Here is a 15,318-nt window from a genome sequence, read left to right as displayed (position 1 = left end):
GAATTCCTGATTTTTCTGTTCATTCCCGCTGGAATTCCCGGGTTATCCCGTTAATTCCCTCTGGAATTCCCGCTGGAATTCCCATTTCGTTCCCATTAATTCCTGGTGTTTTCCCTGTAGATTCCCTCTGGAATTCCTGTTAATTCCCGTTAATTCTCTCTGGAATTCCTGTTAATTCCCGTTAATTCCCAATGGAATTCTCATTAATTCCTGTTAATTCCGTTAATTATCTCTGGAATTCTCATTAATTCCCGTTAATTATCTCTGGAATTCTCATTAATTCCTGTTAATTCCGTTAATTCTCTCTGGAATTCTCATTAATTCCTGTTAATTCCGTTAATTATCTCTGGAATTCTCATTAATTCCTGTTAATTCCGTTAATTCTCTCTGGAATTCTCTTTAATTCCCGTTAATTCCGTTAATTATCTCTGGAATTCCTGTTAATTCCCAGTGTAGTTCCCTCTGGAATTCCTTTTATTTCTTCTTAATTCCCGTTAATTCCCTCTGGAATTCTCATTAATTCTCTCTGGAATCCCCGTTAATTCCCGTTAATTCCCAATGGAATTCCCGTTAATTCCCTTTAATTCCCTCTGGAATTCTTGTTAATTCCCTCTGGAATTCCCGTTATTTTCCGTTAATTCCTGCTGGAATTCCCGTTAATTCCCTCTGGAATTCCTGTTAATTCCCGTTAATTCCCTCTGGAATTCCCGTTAATTCCCGTTAATTCCCTCTGGAATTCCCGTTAATTCCCTCTGGAATTTTCATTAATTCCCTCTGGAATTCCCGGTGTAATCCCTGTTAATTCCTGGTGTTTTCCCAGCTTTTCCCGTTTTTTCCTGCTGTAATTCCCAGGATTTTCCCATTAACTCCCGGCGTTACCCCCCGTGTTAATTCCCGTTAAATCCCAGTGGAATAATTCCCTGTTTTATTTTCAGTGTGATAATTCCCGGTTTTATTTTCAGTGTCATTCCCGGGTTTTGTTCCTGGTTTTTATTCCCTGTTTTCCAGCGGGACAGGATGGAATTCCCGGTGTAATTCCCGGATTTTATTCCCGGGTTTTTTTTGTTTATTCCCGGTTTTTTTTTGTTGTTTTTTTTTTTGTTTGTTTGGTTTTTTTTTTGTTTGGTTGGTTTTTTTGGTTTTTTTGTTTTGTTTTGTTTTGTTTTTGTTTTTGTTTTTGTTTTTTTGTTGTTGTTTTTTTTTTCCAGCGGGGCGGGGCGATGCTCGGGATGGAATTCCCGGTGTAATTCCCGGTTTTCATTCCCTGTTTCCCAGCGGGGCGGGGCGATGCTCTGGACGGAATTCCCGGGTTTTATTCCCGGTTTTTATTCCCGGTTTTTATTCCCGTTTTTTTTTGCTAATTCCCGGTTTTTATTCCCTGTTTTCCAGCGGGGCGGGGCGATGCTCCGGATGGAATTCCCGGTTTTCATTCCCGGTTTTCATTCCCTGTTTTCCAGCGGGGCGGGGCGATGCTCCGGATGGAATTCCCGGTTTTTATTCCCGGTTTTTTTCGCTCATTCCCGGTTTTCATTCCCTGTTTTCCAGCGGGGCGGGGCGCTCCGGCGCGGGCCGCAGGCGCGGGCGATGCTCAGGACGAAATTCCCGGTTTTTTTCGCTCATTCCCGGTTTTCATTCCCTGTTTTCCAGCGGGGCGGGGCGATGCTCCGGACGGAATTCCCGGGTTTTTATTCCCGGTTTTTATTCCCGGTTTTCCAGCGGGGCGGGGCGCTCCGGCGCGGGCCGCAGGCGCGGGCGATGCTCAGGATGAAATCGGCGCTGCCGTACGCGCTGGGGGCGCTGGACTGGGACCCGCCGCACCTGCACAACCTGCAGCACTGCTACTGCTACTGCGGGGGGCCGGGACAGTGAGTCACGGGAAAACCGGGAAATCCCGAAAATATCCCGAAAATCCCAAAAATCCCAAAAAAAATCCCGGTCAAAATAACCCAAAAATAACCCAAAAAACAGCCCCGAAACCCCAAACCCGCCCCAAATTCCCCCTGCACAACCTGCAGCACTGCTACTGCTACTGCGGGGGGCCGGGACAGTGAGTCACGGGAAACCCAAAAATATCCTGGGATTCCCAAAAATCCCGGCGTTCCCAAAAAAATCCCGGTCAAAATAACCCAAAATAACCCAAAAAACGGCCCCGAAACCCCCAAATTCCCCCTGCACAACCTCCAGCGCTGCTGCTGCTACTGCGGGGGGCCGGGACAGTGAGTCATGGGATTCCCAAAAAATCCCGAAAATCCCAAAAATCCCAAAAAAATCCCGGTCAAAATAACCCAAAAATAACCCAAAAAACGGCCCCAAAACGGCCCCGAAACCCCAAACCCGCCCCAAATTCCCCCTGCACAACCTGCAGCGCTGCTGCTGCTACTGCGGGGGGCCCGGACAGTGAGTCACACCCGGGAAAATCCCAAAAAAATCCCGAAAATCCCAAAAAAATCCCGGCCAAAATAACCCAAAAATAACCCAAAAAACGGCCCCAAAACGGCCCCGAAACCCCAAACCCGCCCCAAATTCCCCCTGCACAACCTGCAGCGCTGCTGCTGCTACTGCGGGGGGCCCGGACAGTGAGTCACACCCGGGAAAATCCCGAAAAAATCCCGGAAAAATCCCGAAAAAATCCCGGCATTCCCAAAAATCCCAAAAAAATCCCGTTCAAAATAACCCAAAATAACCCAAAAAACGGCCCCGAAACCCCAAATTCCCCCTGCACAACCTGCAGCGCTGCTACTGCTACTGCGGGGGGCCGGGACAGTGAGTCACGGGAAAACTGGGAAATCCCGAAAAAATCCCGGCATTCCCAAAAAAATCCCGGTCAAAATAACCCAAAAATAACCCAAAAAAACGGCCCCGAAACCCCAAACTCCCCCTGCACAACCTGCAGCGCTGCTGCTGCTACTGCGGGGGGCCGGGACAGTGAGTCACACCCGGGATTCCCGAAAATATCCCGAAAATCCCAAAAATCCCAAAAAAATCCCGGTCAAAATAACCCAAAAATAACCCAAAAAACGGCCCCAAAACCCCAAATTCCCCTGCACAACCTGCAGCGCTGCTGCTGCTACTGCGGGGGGCCCGGGCAGTGAGTCACACCCGGGAATTCCCGAAAAAATCCTGGGATTCCCAAAAAAATCCCGGCCAAAATAACCCAAAAATAACCCAAATAAACGGCCCCGAAACAGCCCCGAAACCCCAAACCCGCCCCAAATTCCCCCTGCACAACCTGCAGCGCTGCCACTGCTACTGCAGGGAGCCCAGACAGGAAGGATCCCAAAATTCCTGGAATTCCCAAAAAAATCCTTGAGTTCCCAAAAAATCCCGGCCAAAATAACCCAAAAACGGCCTCAAAAATGGACCAAAAATGGTCCAGAAACCCCAAACCCGCCCCAAATTCCCCCTGCACAACCTCCAGCGCTGCCCCTGCTCCTGCAGGGAGCCCAGACAGGAAGGATCCCAAAATTCCTGGAATTCCCAAAAAAAATCCTTGAGTTCCCAAAAAAATCCCGGCCAAAATAACCCAAAAATAACCCAAAAACAGCCTCAAAAATTCCCACCTGCACAACCCCAAATGCTGCTGCACGGAGCTCAAACAGTGATGATCCCAAAAATTCCCGGAATTTCCCAAAAAATCCCGGAATTCCCAAAAAAATCCCGGCCAAAATAACCCAAAAAACGGCCCCAAAACGGCCCTGAAACCCCAAATTCCCAAATTTCCTGATTTCCCGAATTTCCAGCCCAGCTGGAACCTGAAGATGCTCCCGGCGCTCCCCAAAATCCCCTTAAAACCTCCTTAATTCCACCCAGAATTCCCCAAAAATTCCCAAAAAATTCCCAAAAAAAAATTCCCAAAAAATTCCCCAAAAACTCCCAAAAAAATTCCCCAAAAATCCCAAAAAATTCCCCAAAAATTCCCCAAAATAATCCCAAAAATTTCCCAAAAAATTCCCAAAAAATTCCCCAAAAATCCCCAAAAAATTCCCCCAAAAATCCCAAAAAATCCCAAAAAAATCCCCAAAAAATCCCTAAAAATTCCCCAAAAAATTCCCAAAAAACCAAAAAAATTCCCCAAAAAATTCCCAAAAAATCCCAAAAATTCCCAAAAAATCCCAAAAAACTCCCAAAAAATTCCCAAAAATTCCCAAAAAATACTCCCAAAAAATTCCCAAAAAATTCCAAAATTCCCAAAAAAATCCCAAAAATTTCCCAAAAAATTCCCCAAAAAATTCCCCAAAAATTCCCCAAAAAAATTCCCAAAAATTTCCCAAAAAATTACCAAAAAATTACCAAAAAAAATTCAAAAAAATCCCAAAAAAATTCCCCAAAATTCCCCGAATTCCCAAATTCCCCTGTGTGTTTCCCTCCCAGCTGGAACCTGAAGATGCTGCAGTGCAGCCGCTGCTGGCAGTGGTTCCACGAGGCCTGCACACAGTGCCTGGCACAGCCCCTGCTGTACGGAGATAGGTGAGATTGATTGATTGATTGATTGATTGATTTGGGATTGGGGATTGATTGGGGATTGATTGATTGATTGGGGATTGATTGATTGGGGTTTGGGATGTTCCCACCCTGCACACAGTGCCTGGCACAGCCCCTGCTCTATGGGGACAGGTGAGTATTGATTGATTGATTGATTGACTGGGGATTGATTGATTGGGGATTGATTGATTGGGGATTTATTGGGGATTTTTTGAGGATTTGGATTTTCCCATTTTTTGGGGCTGGATTTTTGGGGATTTGGGGAAGGATTTTGGGGAATATTTTAAGGCTCCTTAAAGATTTTGGGGTGAATTTGTGCTGATTTTGGGGTGATTTGTGGGAGATTTTGAGGTGATTTTGGGTTGATTTGGGGCTGGATTTGGGGTGATTTTGGGGTGAATTTGGGGTGAATTTGGGGCGATTTTGGGGTGATTTGAAGTGGATTTTGGGGTGATTTTGGGGTGAATTTGGGGTGATTTTGGGGTGAATTTGGGTTGATTTGGGGCTGGATTTTGGGGTGATTTGAAGTGGATTTTGAGGTGATTTTGGGGTGATTTGGGTTAATTTTGGGGTGATTTTGGATTATTTTGGGTGGTTTTGGGTTCATTTTGAGTTAATTTTGGGTTAATTTTGGGTTAATTTTGGGTGCTTTTGGATGATTTTGGGTTAATTTTGGTTAATTTTGGTTAATTTTGGGTTAATTTTGGGTTAATTTTGGGGTGATTTTGGGTTAATTTTGGGTGGTTTTGGTTAATTTTGGGTTAATTTTTGGGTTAATTTTTGGGTTAATTTTGGGGTAATTTGGGTTAATTTTGGATTAATTTTGGGTGATTTGGGTTAATTTTGGTTAATTTGGTTAATTTTGGTTAATTTTGGGTTCATTTTGGTTAATTTTGAATGATTTTAGTTAATTTTGGTTAATTTTGGGTGAATTTTGGGTGATTTTGGTTAATTTTGGGTTAATTTTGGGTTCATTTTGGGTGATTTTGGTTAATTTTGGTTAATTTTGGTTCATTTTGGGTGATTTTGGTTAATTTTGGTTCATTTTGGGTTCATTTTGGTTAATTTTGGGTTAATTTTGGGTGATTTTGGTTCATTTTGGGTTAATTTTGGGTGATTTTGGTTCATTTTGGCCCCGTGCAGGTTCTACGTGTTCGAGTGCAGCGTGTGCCGGGGAGGGGCCGAGAGCGTCCGGAGGCTGCCCCTGCGCTGGTGGGGAAAACAGCCCTAAAACTCCCAAAATAGCCCAGAAACAGCCCAGAAACAGCCTAAAAATATCCCTAAAACAGCCCAAAAAACATCCCTAAAAACACCCCTAAAATATCCCAAAAGCCGCCCCTAAAACACCCCTAAAACATCCGAAAAAACATCCCAAAAACATCCCTAAAAACACCCAGAAACATCCCAAAAACAATCCAAAAACAGCCCAAAAATCACCCCAAAAACATCCCTGAAAACACCCAGAAACATCCCAAAAACACCCAAAAAATCACCCCAAAAACATCCCTAAAACATCCCAAAATATCCCTAAAACCACCCAAAAAACACCCAGAAACATCCCAAAAACCGCCCCTAAAAACACCCAAAAAATCACCCCAAAAACATCCCAAAAACACCCTAAAACACCTCAAAACCACCCAAAAAATCACCCCAAAAACACCCCTGAAACCACCCCAAAAACCATCCAAAAAACACAAAAAAATCAGCCAAAAAAATCCCAAAAAACACCCAAAAATCACACCAAAAAACATCCAAAAGCAGTCAAAAAATCACCCCAAAAACACCAAAAAAATCACTCAAAAACCACCCCAAGAAAACAACCCAAAAAACACCCAAAAACATCCAAAACATCACCCCAAAAACACCAAAAATCCCCCAAAACCATCCCAAAAACGACCCCAAAAATCGCTGATTTTTGTTTTTTTAATTAAAAATAAATTACCTTTCCCCGGGTTTCCCCAGTTCCTCTCTGGAATTCCGGGGCTCACCCCCAACGCTCCATTTCCTCTTTTTGGTTTTTTCCCCCTTTTTTCCCCATTTTTCCCCATTTTTTTTTAAACTCCCCATTTTTGGAATTTTCCCGATTTCCCCTGATTTTCCCCCATTTTTCCCCCAGGGTGGACATGGCTCACCCACCTTCAATTCATCTTTTTTTCCCCATTTTTGGGCCATTTTTTCCCCATTTTCCCCCCATTTTTCCCCATTTTTCCCCATTTTTTCCCTATTTTTTTTTAAATTCCCCGTTTTTTTCATTTTCCCATTTTCCCCTGATTTTCCCCCATTTCTCCCCCCCAGGGTGGACGTGGCCAAACCCTCAATTCCTCCCCTTTTTATTTACCTTTTTTCCCCATTTTTTCCCCATTTTTCCCCATTTTTCCCCCTTTTTCCCCCTTTTTTCCCCATTTTTTTTAAACTCCCCATTTTTTCCATTTTCCCGTTTTCCCCAGATTTTCCCCCATTTCTCCCCCCCAGGGTGGACGTGGCTCACCCACCTTCAATTCCTCTTTTTTTCCCCATTTTTTCCCCATTTTTTCCCCCTTTTTCCCCATTTTTTTTAAACTCCCCATTTTTGGAATTTTCCCGATTTCCCCTGATTTCCCCCCATTTTTCCCCCCAGTGTGGACATGACCAAACCCTCAATTCCTCCCCTTTTTATTTACCTTTTTTTCCCCCTTTTTTCCCCATTTTTCCTCATTTTTGGGCCATTTTTTCCCCATTTTTCCCCATTTTTTTCCCCATTTTTTTTTAAACTCCCCATTTTTGGAATTTTCCCGATTTCCCCTGATTTCCCCCCATTTCTCCCCCCCAGGGTGGACATGACCAAACCCTCAATTCCTCCCCTTTTTATTTACCTTTTTTCCCCATTTTTTCCCCATTTTTTCCCCATTTTTGGGCCATTTTTCCCCCTTTTTCCCCCTTTTTTTTTAAACTCCCCATTTTTGGAATTTTCCCGATTTCCCCAGATTTTCCCCCATTTTCCCCCAGGGTGGACGTGGCTCACCCACCTTCAATTCCTCTTTTTCTTTTCAATTTTTCCCCTTTTTTCCCCCTTTTTTCCTCATTTTTCCCCATTTTTCCCCCATTTTTCCCCATTTTTCCCCCATTTTTTTTTAAACTCCCCATTTTTTTCATTTTCCCGATTTCCCCAGATTTCCCCCCATTTTCCCCCCAGGGTGGACGTGGCTCACCTGCTCCTTTACCACCTCAGCGTTTGCTGCAAGAAGAAATATTTCGACCTGGAGAGGGAAATTCTGCCCTTTGCCAACTCCAACTGGGAGGCGCTGCTGCTGGGCCAGGTTTGGGGCAAAAACCCGGGATTTTGGGAAAAAATGGGGCTGGGGGGGGGGAGTGATCCTGGGGGAACAATCTGATCGTCTGGGGAAAAAAATCCCAATTTCTGGGGTAAAAGAATCGAATTTTTGGGGAAAAAATCCAAATTTTTGGGGGGAAAATTGAATTTTTGGGGGGAAAAATTGAATTTTTGGGGGGAAAATTGAATTTTTGGGGGGAAAAATCCGAATTTTTGGGGGGAAAAAATTGAATTTTTGGGGGGAAAATTGAATTTTTTGGGGAACAGAAAATTCAGATTTTTGGGGAAAAAATCGAATTTTTGGGGGAAAAAAATCTAATTTTTGGGGGGAAAATAATAGAATTTTTTTGGGGAGAAAAAAATCTAATTTTTTTTGGGGAAAAAATTCAAATATTGGGGGAAAAAAAAAATCGAATTTTTTGGGGAAAAAAATCGAATTTTTTTTATTCCCAAATTTTGTTTTTTCTCCCCAATTGTGGTTTATTCCCCTAAATTCAGGTTTTTCTCCCCAATTTTGGGGGTTTTTTCTCCCCAATTTTGGGGGTTTTTTCTCCCCTGTTTTGTTTTTTGTCCCAAATTTTGGGGTTTTTTTTCTCCCCAATTTGGGTTTTTTATCTCCCCAATTTGGGTTTTTTTCCCCCAATTTGTGTTTTTCCCTAAATCCGGGTTTTTTCTCCCCAGTTTTGGCTTTTCCCTAAATCCGGGTTTTTCTCCCCAGTTTGGGTTTTTCTCCCCAATTTCTGTTTTTCCCTAAATCCGGGTTTTTCTCCCCAATTTTGGTTTTTCTCCCCAGTTTATGTTTTTTCCCTAAATCCGGGTTTTTCTCCCCAGTTTGGGTTTTTCTCCCCAGTTTCTGTTTTTCCCTAAATCCGGGTTTTTCTCCCCAATCCGGGTTTTTCTCCCCAATTTCTGTTTTTTCCCTAAATCCGGGTTTTTCTCCCCAGTTTGGTTTTTCTCCCCAGTTTATGTTTTTTCCCTAAATCCGGGTTTTTCTCCCCAGTTTCTGTTTTTCCCTAAATCCGGGTTTTTCTCCCCAATTTCTGTTTTTTCCCCAATTCTGTTTTTTCCCTAAATCCGGGTTTTTCTCCCCAGTTTGGGTTTTTCTCCCCAGTTTATATTTTTTCCCTAAATCCGGGTTTTTCTCCCCAGTTTTGATTTTCCCTAAATCCGGGTTTTTCTCCCCAGTTTTGGTTTTTCTCCCCAATTTTGGTTTTTTCCCTAAATCCGGGTTTTTCTCCCCAGTTCGGGTTTTTCTCCCCAATTTTGGGTTTTTCCCTAAATCCGGGTTTTTCTCCCCAGTTTGGGTTTTTCTCCCCAGTTTGGGTTTTTCCCTAAATCCGGGTTTTTCTCCCCAGTTTGGGTTTTTCTCCCCAATTTTGATTTTTCCCTAAATCCGGGTTTTTCTCCCCAGTTTTGTTTTTTCTCCCCAGTTTTGTTTTTCCCTAAATCCGGGTTTTTCTCCCCAGTTTATGTTTTTCCCTAAATCCGGGTTTTTCTCCCCAGTTTATGTTTTTCCCTAAATCCGGGTTTTTCTCCCCAATTCCAGCTGGCGGCCACGCCCAAGGCCGAGCGCTACGGGCGCCTCCTGGGGGCGCTGAGCACCCACAAGGACAGGTGGGACCCCAAAAACGGGAATGGGGACCCCAAAATCGGGATTGGGGAGCCCAAAACCGGGAATGGGAACCCCAAAACCGGGGGGGGACCCCAAAAACGGGTGGGGACCCCAAAAATGGGATTGGGGACCCCAAAATCGGGATTGGGGACTCCAAAAATCCAAAAACCGGGGGGGGAGTGACCCCAAAAAATCCTTCCCCAAATCCCCCCAAAACCCCCAAAATCCCAAAAATTTCCCAAATTTCCCCAAATTTCCCAAATTTCCCCAATTCCAGGTTCGTGTCGGGCCGGGAGATGAAGAAGCGCGAGGGGCTCCAAACCCCCAAAATCCCCCAAAAAATCCCAAAATTCCCCCAAAAAATCCCAAAATCCCCCCTCAATTCCCATAAATCCCACCCAGGACCCCCCAAATTCCCCAAAATTTCCCAAAATTTCCCCAAATTCCAGGTTCGTGTCGGGCCGGGAGATGAAGAAGCGCGAGGGGCTCCAAACCCCCAAAATCCCCCCAAAAATCCCAAAATTCCCCCAAAATTCCCATAAATCCCACCCAGGACCCCCCAAATTTCCCCCAAATTCCCCCAATTTTCCCCAAATTCCAGGTTCGTGTCGGGCCGGGAGATGAAGAAGCGCAAGGGGCTCTTCGGGCTCCACACCCGCGCCCCTCCCCCACTGCCCCCCCACCTGCTGCGGGGCCGCCCCTCCCCCACCGCCGGCCCCGCCCCCAGGTGGGGGGAGGGGAATTTGGGGGAAATTTGGGGGATTTTGGGGGGGAATTTGGGGTTTGCGGGGGATTTTGGGAGGATTTAACGGGAAATTGGGGGATTTTGGGGGAGTTTGGGCGGGATTTGGGGAATTTTGGGGGGATTTGGGCGGGATTTGGGGGGGATTTGGGGGGGATTTGGGGGATTTGGGGGATTTTGGGGGGATTTGGAGGATTTGGGGCGGAATTTGGGGAATTTTGGGAAAGGATTTTGGGATGGAATTTTGGGGGATTTTGGGGCGGAATTTTGGGGGATTTTGGGGGATTTTGGGAGGATTTGGGGGATTCTGGGGGATTTGGGGGGATTTTGAGGGATTTTGGGGGATTTGGGGGATTTGGGGGATTTTGGGGGGATTTGGGGGATTTTTGGCGGAATTTGGGGAATTTTGGGGGGTTTGGGCGGGATTTGGGGGATTTGGGGGATTTTTGGGGGGATTTTGAGGGGATTTTGGGGGGATTTTGGGGGATATTTTTTTGGATTTTGGGGGGATTTTGGGGGGATTTTGGGGGGATTTTGGGGGGCGTTTGGGAACGGCGGGGCGTAATTTAGGGACGGAATTGGGGAGATTTTGGGGGAAATTTGGGAGATTTAAGGGGAATTTGGGGGGATTTGGGAGTTGGGAGGGGATTTTGGGGAAATTTGGGGGATTTGGGGGGGGGAATTGGGGCAGAATTTGGGGTTTAGGGGGGAATTGGGGGAAATTTGGGGGGATTCAGTGGGATTTGGGGGAGACTTCGGGGGGATTTTGGGGGATTTAGGGGAAATTTGGGGAAATTTTGGGAGATTTATCGGGAATTTTGGGGGATTTTGGGGGATTTTGGGGTGTCCGGGTGGATTTTGGGGGATTTTTTTGGGGGGATTTTTTTGGGGGGATTTTGGGGTGCCCGGGTGGATTTTGGGGTGATTTCCGCCGCTTTTGGGGTTTCCCCTCCCTCGAGATGAGGGGGGGGTGGGGGATCCCCAAATATTTTTTGGGGAATCCCCAAATTTCGTTCCGGGCTCGCAGCCCCTCCCCAGGGCGGGGGAAGGGCGGGGCCCGCCGGCGCCCCTCCCCCCGGCGCGCGCAGGTGAGACCCCCCAAAAACCCCAAAAAAACCCAAAAAAAACCCCAAAAATTCTCCCAAATCCCCCCAAAATTTTGGGGTTCCCCCCCCAGGGCCCCCCCGGCGGCTCCTACAACTTCCGGCGCACCGAGAGCCGCGGGCCGCCCAGGTGGGGAATTCGGGGGAATTTGGGGGATTTTGGGAGGGATTTGGGGAATTTCGGGTTTTTTTGGGAGGGATTTGGAAGATTTTTGGGAGGAATTTCGGGTTTTTTGGGAGGGATTTGGGGAATTCTGGGGATTTTTGGGGATTCCGGGAGGGATTTGGGGCGGTTTAAGGAGGATTTTGGGGAATTTTGGGAGGGATTTGGGGAATTTGGGGGAATTTCGGGTTTTTTGGGAGGGATTTGGGAAATTTGGGGGAATTTCGGGTTTTTTTGGGAGGGATTTGGGGAATTTGTGGGATTTTTGGGAGGAATTTGGGGGATTTGGGGCGGTTTAAAAAGGATTTTGGGGAATTCTGGGGAGATTTTTGGGGATTTCGAGGCAATTTGGGGGAATTTTGGGAGGGATTTGGGGAATTCGGGAGGAATTTCGGGTTTTTTGGGAGGGATTTGGGGAATTTTTGGGGATTCCTGGAGGGATTTGGGGCGGTTTAAGGAGGATTTTGGGGAATTCTGGGGAGATTTTGGGGGATTTTGGGGGAATTTGGGGGATTTTTGGGGGGGTTTGGGGAGTTTTTGGAGATTTTGGGGGAAATGGGGGAAATTCGGGAGGGATTTTGGGGGATTTTGGGGGGATTTGGGGCGGTTTAAGGGGGATTTTGGGGATTTTGGGGATTTTTGGGAGGGATTTGGGGAGAATTTGGGGATATTTGGGGTCCCAGGATGGATTTTGGGGAAATTTTGGGGGAGATCTTTGGGGGAATTGGGGAAATTCGGGAGGGATTTGGGGAGAATTTGGGGAATTTTGGGGATTTTTGGGGGAATTTGGGAGATTTCGGAGGGAATTGGGGGAATTTCGGGAGATTTTGGGGGAAATTCGGGGAATTTGGGAAAGATTTGGGGGAAATTTTGAGGATTTCAGGATTTTTGGGGGAATTTTGGGAAAATTTTGGGGTCCTGGTTTCGATTTTTTTTAGGGGGATTTTCAGGCGTTTGGGGAATTTGGGGTAAAAATTTTGGGGAGGATTTTGGGGATTTTGGTTTTTTTGGGGTTTTTTTTTGGGTGATTTTGGTTTTTTGGGGGTTTTTTGGGTGATTTTGGGGTTTTTTGGGGTTTTTTTTGGGTGATTTTGGGTTTTTTGGGGGGTTTTTGGGGTTTTTTTTGGGTGATTTTGGTTTTTTGGGTTTTTTTTTTGGTGATTTTGGGTTTTTTTGGGGGTTTTTTTGGGTGATTTTGGGTTTTTTGGGGTTTTTTGGGTGATTTTGGGTTTTTTGGGTGATTTTGGGTTTTTGGGGGTGGATTTGGGTAATTTCGGTTTTTTTTTTGTTTTTTTGGGTGATTTTGGGTTTTTTGGGGGGTTTTTTTTGGGTGATTTTGGGTGATTTTGTGGTTTTTTTGGTGATTTTGGGTTTTTTGGGTGATTTTGGGTTTTTGGGGGTGGATTTGGGTAATTTCGGTTTTTTTTTTGTTTTTTTGGGTGATTTTGGGGTTTTTTGGGGGGTTTTTTGGGTGATTTTGGGTGATTTTGGGGTTTTTTGGGTGATTTTGGGTTTTTGGGGTTTTTTGGGTGATTTTTGGGTCCCCCCCAGCCCCCCCATCCGGATGTTCGCCTCCTTCCACCCCTCGGCCAGCACCGAGAGCAGGTGAGACTGGGACGGACTGGGACGGACTGGGGGGAACTGGGGGGAACTGGGAATGAACTGGGAATGAACTGGGAGAGACTGGGACTGGACTGGGAGGGACTGGGGGGAACTGGGAGGGAACTGGGATGAACTGGGATGAACTGGGAGGGACTGGGAGGGACTGGGATGAACTGGGAGAGACTGGGAGGGACTGGGAGGGACTGGGAGAGACTGGGAGGGACTGGGGGGTACTGGGAGGGGTCAACACTGGGCCCAACTGGTCTAGACCGGTTTATACTGGTCCTTACTGATCCATACTGGTTTATACCGGTCTATACTGGTTTGTACTGGTCCATACTGGTTTATACTGGTCCATATTGGTCTGTACTGGTCCATACTGGTCTGTACTGGTCCATACTGGTTTGTACTGGTCCATACCGGTTTATACTGGTTTGTACTGGTCCATACTGGTCTGTACTGGTCCGTATTGGTCCGTACTGGTCCGTATTGGTCCATACTGGTCTGTACTGGTTTGTACTGGTCCATACTGGTCCGTACTGGTTTATACTGGTTTATACTGGTTTATACTGGTCTGTACTGGTTTGTACTGGTCCATACTGGTTTATACTGGTCCGTACTGGTTTATACTGGTCTGTACTGGTCCATACTGGTCCGTACTGGTCCATACTGGTCCGTACTGGTTTATACTGGTCTGTACTGGTCTGTACTGGTCTGTACTGGTTTATACTGGTCTGTACTGGTCCGTACTGGTCCGTACTGGTCTGTACTGGTCCGTACTGGTTTACACTGGTCTGTACTGGTTTCTGTCTCTCCCCAGCTCGCCCACGCCGGACCCGGACCCCGCCCCTCCCCCCGCGCGCTCGCGGCCCCGCCCCCCGTCGCCGGGCCCCTCCCCCTCGGCCCCGCCCCCCGCGCAGGCCCCGCCCCCCGCGCAGGCCCCGCCCCCCGCGCAGGCCCCGCCCCCCCGCGTGCTGGCGCGGCGCGTGACGCTGGACGGGACCGTGCAGTACCTGCTGGAGCGGGGGGGCGGGGCCGCGCTCTGACCCCGCCCCCAACCCAAAACGGCGAAATCCTGGGGTAAAAACCGTCAATTCCGGCACTTTGGGAGAGACTGAACGGGGAAAGGGGGCGGGGCCTCGATCTGACCCCGCCCCCAAACCAAAAAACGGCGAAATCCTGGGGTAAAAACCTTCAATTCCGGCACTTTAGGAGAGATTGCACGGGGGAAAGGGGGCGTGGCCTCATCTGACCACGCCCCTAAAACTGGGGAACCCCAAAAAAATTGGGGGTCGCAGCCCCAAAAATTCCCCAAAATCCCCCAAATTTTGGGATTAAATCTTTTATTTTTGGCACTTTAGAGAAAATTTAACGGAGAAAAGAGAGGAGGGGGCGTGGCCTGGAGGGGGCGTGGCCTTATCTGACCACGCCCCCAAAAATTTGGGGATCCCCTCCAAAATATCTGGGGGTCGCAACCCCCAAAAATCCCAAAAAACGGCGAAATTTTGGGATAAAAAAAATCTTTATTTTCGTCACTTTGCTGTTGATTTTAAAGGGGGCGTGGCCTCGGGTGGGGGCGGGGCCATCTCAGGCCCCTCCCTCACCCCCCCAAAAAAATTTGGGGACCCCCCCTCCCCCTCAAAAGTAATTCCCTGACCCAAAATCCCCAAAATTTTGGGGTGAAATTTCTTTATTTCGGCGGTTCGGGGTGGGCGTGGCCGGGTGGGCGTGGCCAATAAACGGCTCCGGTTCAGCGGCTCCGGGCGCTTTTTGGGGACCCCCCCCCCCCCCCCCCCAAAATTTAGGGACGCCCCTCCCCCACCTCGAAGCCCCTCCCCAAATTTTTGGGGTTCCCGCCTTTTTTTTTTCCCCCAAAAATTTCGGGGTCTCCCCCTTAATTCCCCCCCCCAAATTTTGGGATTTCTCCTCCCCCCACCCCCATTTTGGGCCCCTCCACCCCCAAATTTCGGGGTCCCCCTTTTCCCATCCCCCCCAAATTTTGGGGTCACCCCCCCCCCCCCCGAACCCCAAAAACTCCCAACCCCCAAATTTTGGGGTTTCTGCTCTTTATTCCCCGAACTCGGGGCTCCCCCCCCGCGGGGTTTTGGGGTTCCCCAAAATCCGAGGGGACCCCGAAATTCCGGGGGATTTGGGGTTCAGGAATTTTTTGGGGGTTCAGGAATTTTTGGGGGAATTTTGGGGTTCAGGATTTTGGGTTTTTGAGGTTCAGACGTTTTTGGGGTTAAGGAGGACTTGGGGATCTTTTGGGATTCAGGATTTTGGGGTTCAGGGAGGATTTTGGTA

The 15,318-nt window shown here is 47.4% G+C and overlaps 3 protein-coding genes across 3 annotated transcripts in view; 2 read left to right on the top strand and 1 right to left on the bottom strand.

Annotated features, from left to right (window-relative positions):
• Positions 1-1,620, bottom strand: part of LOC130263332 (transcription initiation factor TFIID subunit 6-like) — a 10,511-nt gene extending 8,891 nt beyond the window's left edge. The window contains 1 exon segment of the mRNA XM_056510839.1: positions 1,547-1,620. Coding sequence (XP_056366814.1) covers positions 1,547-1,620 — 74 coding nt within the window.
• Positions 1-15,318, top strand: part of PSMC4 (proteasome 26S subunit, ATPase 4) — a 68,704-nt gene that overhangs the window by 42,704 nt on the left and 10,682 nt on the right. The window lies entirely within an intron of this gene.
• Positions 1,716-14,060, top strand: PHF1 (PHD finger protein 1). The gene is made up of 10 exons (XM_056510838.1): positions 1,716-1,865; positions 4,372-4,467; positions 5,626-5,694; positions 7,655-7,778; positions 9,339-9,406; positions 10,006-10,131; positions 11,174-11,234; positions 11,324-11,379; positions 12,964-13,017; positions 13,835-14,060. Exons 1-10 carry the CDS (start codon positions 1,756-1,758, stop codon positions 14,058-14,060), a joined length of 990 nt encoding a protein of 329 aa, XP_056366813.1. The 5' UTR covers positions 1,716-1,755.

This window comes from Oenanthe melanoleuca, chromosome 25, assembly GCF_029582105.1.
Source record: "Oenanthe melanoleuca isolate GR-GAL-2019-014 chromosome 25, OMel1.0, whole genome shotgun sequence".
In the NCBI taxonomy this organism is placed as follows: Eukaryota; Metazoa; Chordata; class Aves; order Passeriformes; family Muscicapidae; genus Oenanthe; species Oenanthe melanoleuca.
The sequence above is the reverse complement of the archived record's forward strand: the minus strand, read 5'-3'. Positions and strand labels throughout refer to the sequence as shown.

Coding starts and splice junctions, on each gene's coding strand:
- PHF1 (XM_056510838.1), top strand. CDS start 1,756: ATGCTCAGGATGAAATCGGCGCTGCCGTACGCGCTGGGGGCGCTGGAC. Junction 1,866..4,371: donor TACTGCGGGGGGCCGGGACA/GTGAGTCACGGG, acceptor TTTCCCTCCCAG/CTGGAACCTGAAGATGCTGC. Junction 13,018..13,834: donor TCGGCCAGCACCGAGAGCAG/GTGAGACTGGGA, acceptor GTCTCTCCCCAG/CTCGCCCACGCCGGACCCGG.